We start from the raw sequence: 5,000 nt of genomic DNA on the forward strand, positions 1-5,000 counted from the left end.
GACAGTTTAGCCAGAGAGGTAATCAAGGATCTTTGGTTTAGCCGTTTAGACGGAGACGCAACCCGGGTCATCTTCAAAACTCTACACTCTGGAAGGAGTCTTCAGATGTTTGCGTCTTCAAGCCCCGATGGCGGGGTCGCCGTGTAAACGAAAGGCACTTATGATAAAATATTTTGTCGTCTTCCTTCGCAATTGTTCTCGTATAAACGGCCCCTAAGTGTTGGTCTAGGCCATGCTAGCGTATGTTCTGGCAACATGCACACAACAATGCTATGTGTCCACCTCACCCCTGCAGCAGTGTGTTGCATTACTATAACACCTGGTGTTAAAAGACAACATGGAAGAACCTTTGGCATGCTGCTTACTTCTGCCCTTGCACAATAGCTACATTAGACAGTTGCTTGTTTTTTCTCGACATTAGAAACATGAAAATATGTGTTTTTATTCTGGTAATATATACCAATGTACATTTCCATAAAACCAACAACGGTACTGTCCAAGGTCCTTATGAGCTTTGTAGAAAGAAAGGCCTGTATTTTAATTGGACTCATCTGTAATATGACAGCTATAGGTTGTAGGATTGTTCAGGTCACTTGTGGTTTTCAGTCACTGAGCCCAACTATACGAAATGATTTTAGCTCTTTATGCCACATTTTCTTCCTTCATTATCAAAGATGTGGAGGCCTTTTCAGAAGAGCACTCTAGACGAGTTCACATTACCAGCCGTGGAAGCAGTAAGTGCTTTATGTCATTGTTCTCTCAAAGGAAATGGCAGGTTTCCATTTCACCCTAAATGTTTCTGCACATAAAACACCTGTCAGAGATTAGACCGTCCCCCTCCTGAGACTGCAGGCCGTAAGCAGGAGAGGCATCAGTGCTCTGTCTGTCCCCTAGCAACTAAGTGTCAACATGCTCCTGACGATGCACCATCATGGCTAATACGAATCTCAGATGCTCTTTCCTCTCTCTCGTTCTCTCTCTTTCACTCTAGCTATCTCTCTCTCCCTCACCCTCCATCTCTCTCTCCCTCTCCCTCCCCATCTCTCTCTCACTCTCTATCCTCCCATCTCCACGCTCATAATAGCGTATACATACGTGGAATACATCACGGCTGAAGTTTATAAATTACCCAGGGGGCCGTGCTGCAGAGGGGAGGGGAGGTCAGGGCGGCCATGATGGGGCTCTCATCATGCGTAAGCATGTTCCCACCGAGGAACAGACTGACCCTCCCACTGTCTACTCAAGAAATATATTTCTGCTTTCTCTCTCTCTCTCTCTCTCTCTCTCTCTCTCTCTGCCTCATCCACTCCATCTTCCCCCTTGTCTTTATTTCATATTATAGACAGCTTTTTATTAATCTCCCACTACCTGCTCTGTCTCCCTGGTGACCGCAGGTCATAGGTCAAAGCTGACAGGTTAGAGGAGCACTTAGAGGAGCTCCAATGAGGAGCTCCAAAGCTGACAGGTTAGAGGAGTTAGAGGAGCTCCAATGAGACCAGCACACCAGCATGTGTGGACCTGACCGATAAATGACCCTTTATTTACCCTTTTGGTCCCCAAACCCCACACGCAACCCTATGGGTTGACCCTTTATTTACCCTTTTGGTCCCCAAACCCCACACGCAACCCTATGGGTTGACCCTTTATTTACCCTTATGGTCCCCAAACCCCATACACAACCCTTTGCTGCTAGCGGCGTAATATGGATATTTTACACCAACTGTGTAAAAGTGTCTTTCATTGAGGATTCAAGAGAGATATTCTCTCTATCAACTCATATCTCATCCCTCACTCCTCTCCTCCCCCCCACTCCTCTCTATCTACTCATATCTCATTCTCATCGCTCCTCTCCTCTCCTCCCTCTCTCACTGTCTCTAGTAGTAGCTCTGACTGGCAAGCAGACATCTACTACATGTGCTGCCTATCCACACACATAGCGCTAGCAAAGTCTAGATCATACAGCATGTGATGTGTGCAGAAATAGCTGCTGCGTTTGGCTTGGAGGTTTTTTTTTCACTCTAGCCCTTTTTTATTTATTCAAACACACAGACACACTCACACACCCACCCATGCACAAACACACACAAACACACATGCACTCACACACGTATGCACACATGCATACACACACAGACACAAAACACACACACACACACACACACACACACACACAAAGAGGGTTGATAGAGAGAGGCTGTGCTGAGCTTCTCAAGGTCACTTTCATGTGAACAATAGTCTTGTGCTTTTAGCCTTAAAAGACAGGTAGACAGACAGGCACCATAATGGCTTATACGAAACACAGATGCTCCCTCCCTCTCTCTCTCTCCCTCTTTCTCTCTCTCTCTCGCTCCCTCTCTCTCCCTCTCTTTCTCTCTGTCTTTCCCACTCTCTCTCCCTCTCGCTCTGTCTTTCTCTCTCTCCCTCTCTCTCTCTTCCTCCCTCTCCCTCTCTCTGTCAATTCTAAGTATATCTTTAGAACAGGAGAGTATACTTATGTATATTCTCTATAGAGATAAGAATAGAAATATAAATAAGTGCAATAAAATAAAATGAAGTAATGCTAGAGTCTCTCAGCTAGAGTCTCTCAGCTTCAGACAGTCTGCTGGGCTTCCCTCTGGGTGGCGTTTTAGGTTTCCTCTACTGAGAACTGGACGTGCCAGAGATTCTTTCATTCCTGTGGCTATCAGGAACCTGAATTCACTTGACAGATTTCTTGCATCTTTTATACATTATGTGATTATTTACTTATTTATTTATTCTGTCCTTGCTGATAACGACAGATGTACCTGTGTACTGTCCAATTGGATTTGGTCATTGTTTCTTTTTTTTAGGGGAAGGAGTGTCTCCATCGTTGTTTTTGTGTGTCCTGTGCTGTTGTTGTGTGTCCTGTGCTGTGCTGTCAATGTTGTTGGCATCTGCTGGTGCTTTTATTGTGTATGTGTTTTAGACACCCTGCTGCACACTAAATTTCCTTTTCTAAGGATAAATAAAGTGAAACTTGACCTTGAACTTGAATGTGTCTTGCTGCTATCCATGCTGCTCCTTGCCAGTTGTTCATGTGTGCCCGATGGTTTCAAAGTTTGGGTAGTATGTTTTAAAACTAGGGAAAGACGCATCTCTTATGTCTTTATATTTAACACAGTGAAGAACACTGTCTCTCTCTCTCCCTCTCCCTCTCTCCTTTTCTTTCTATCTCTCTCTCTCTCTCTCTCTCTCTCTCTCTCTCTCCTTCTCTTTCGATTGCCAGTCTAATGTGTTTTTTTCCTCTGCTCTTGGGTTTCAGAATAAAGTGCTTGACATGGACGGGGTCAAAGTGAAGCTGCAGGTAAGCCGTGCTCTTTGGATTCCTCCTGTGAAGCTAAACCCGCTACACTGCAGAGCCCCTCTGCCTGTGCTAGCATGCTAATCACTACGCAGCAATGAACTCTACAACCCTACTACACACACACACACACACACACGCATGCACGTGCGCACACACACACACACACACACACACACACACACACACACACACACACACACTCACACACACGATACACACAAACACACACACACACACACACACACACACACACACACATACACACAAACACACACACACACACACACACACACACACACATATACACACGCACACACAGAAACAGACATAGAAAACACAAAACACACAATCGATGTGGGAGAGGAGAGGAGAGGAGAGGAAAGGGGAGGAGAGGGAGAGGAGAGGAGAGGAGAGGAGAGAGGAGAGGAGAGGAGAGGAGAGGAGGGAGAGGAGAGGAGAGGAGAGGAGAGAAGAGAGGAGAGGAGAGGAGAGGAGAGGAGGGGAGGGGAGAGGAGAGGAGGGAGGGGGAGGAGGGAGAGGAGAGGAGAGGAGAGGAGCGGAGAGGGATGCTGGCTTGCTTGTAATTATGTGATGGAGTTAATTAGTGGGGCTGATGGATGCATTTGCTGTGTGATGTGTTCATTCAGGTTAATTGGCCAAGAGTGCTTTTTTGTGTGCTCTGTGTGGGTTTGTGTGTGTGTGTGTGTGTGTGTTTGTGTGTGTGTGTGTGTGTGTGTGTGTGTGTGTGTGTGTGTGTGTTACACATATCAGAGTGATGTTCTCATGTAAATACCAAAGCTCATTACTGGTGCTGGAAGGGAATTTGGTTTGCCCAAGAAAATAAATACATCAAAGCAGCCTTCAGAGAGAGGGGGTGGTGGCAGCAACAGGGAAGTAGAGCACTAACAAAGTCTGACATGAAAAGACTGACAGAGAAGGGTACAGGGAATAAAATGGGACAGGGCTAAGATGAGAGAGAGAGAGAGAGAGAGAGAGAGAGAGAGAGAGAGAGGACTCAGAAAGAATAAAATGGATGTGACAGAGAGAAGTGGTGAAATAGAGACCATGTAAATGTGCAAAGAATGTGTGTGGGTGAAGAAGAGGATGATGAAGTGGTCTGGTTGAAGAAGAAGGCATCAGGAGAGGTGAGCAGAGCAGGTTGTGGATATGAAGGAGGAGAGGAGAGGAGGAGGAAAGAGGAGGAGGAGAGGAGAGGTAAGACAGCAAGGAAGAGAAATTGGTTTTAGAGGTTTGAGGTGTGTGTGTGTGTGTGTGTGTGTGTGTGTGGTGTGTGTGTGTGTGTGTGTGTGTTACACATATCAGAGTGATGTTCTCATGTAAATACCAAAGCTCATTACTGGTGCTGGAAGGGAATTTGGTTTGCCCAAGAAAATAAATACATCAAAGCAGCCTTCAGAGAGAGGGGTGGTGGCAGCAACAGGGAAGTAGATGGACCAACAAAAGTCTGACATGAAAAGACCGAGATAGATGGGCACAGGAACAAATGGGACAGGGCTAAGATGAGAGAGAGAGAGGAGAGAGAGAGAGAGAGAGAGAGAGAGGACCCAGAAAGAATAAAATGGACGACAGAGAGAAGTGGTGAACAGAGACCATGCAACAAAAAAAGCAAAGAACGTGCGTAAGTGAATAAAGAGTGACGACGAAGGCGGTCCGC

General features: G+C 46.0%; 1 protein-coding gene across 1 annotated transcript in view; it reads left to right on the top strand.

Moving 5' to 3' along the window:
* LOC125295768 (ras-related protein Rab-26-like) overlaps nt 1-5,000 on the top strand; it is a 125,927-nt gene that overhangs the window by 46,679 nt on the left and 74,248 nt on the right. The window contains exon 3 of the mRNA XM_048245227.1: nt 3,284-3,325. Coding sequence (XP_048101184.1) covers nt 3,284-3,325 — 42 coding nt within the window. The remainder of the gene's footprint in view (nt 1-3,283; nt 3,326-5,000) is intronic.

This window comes from Alosa alosa, chromosome 6 (genome assembly GCF_017589495.1).
Source record: "Alosa alosa isolate M-15738 ecotype Scorff River chromosome 6, AALO_Geno_1.1, whole genome shotgun sequence".
Taxonomy (NCBI): domain Eukaryota; kingdom Metazoa; phylum Chordata; class Actinopteri; order Clupeiformes; family Clupeidae; genus Alosa; species Alosa alosa.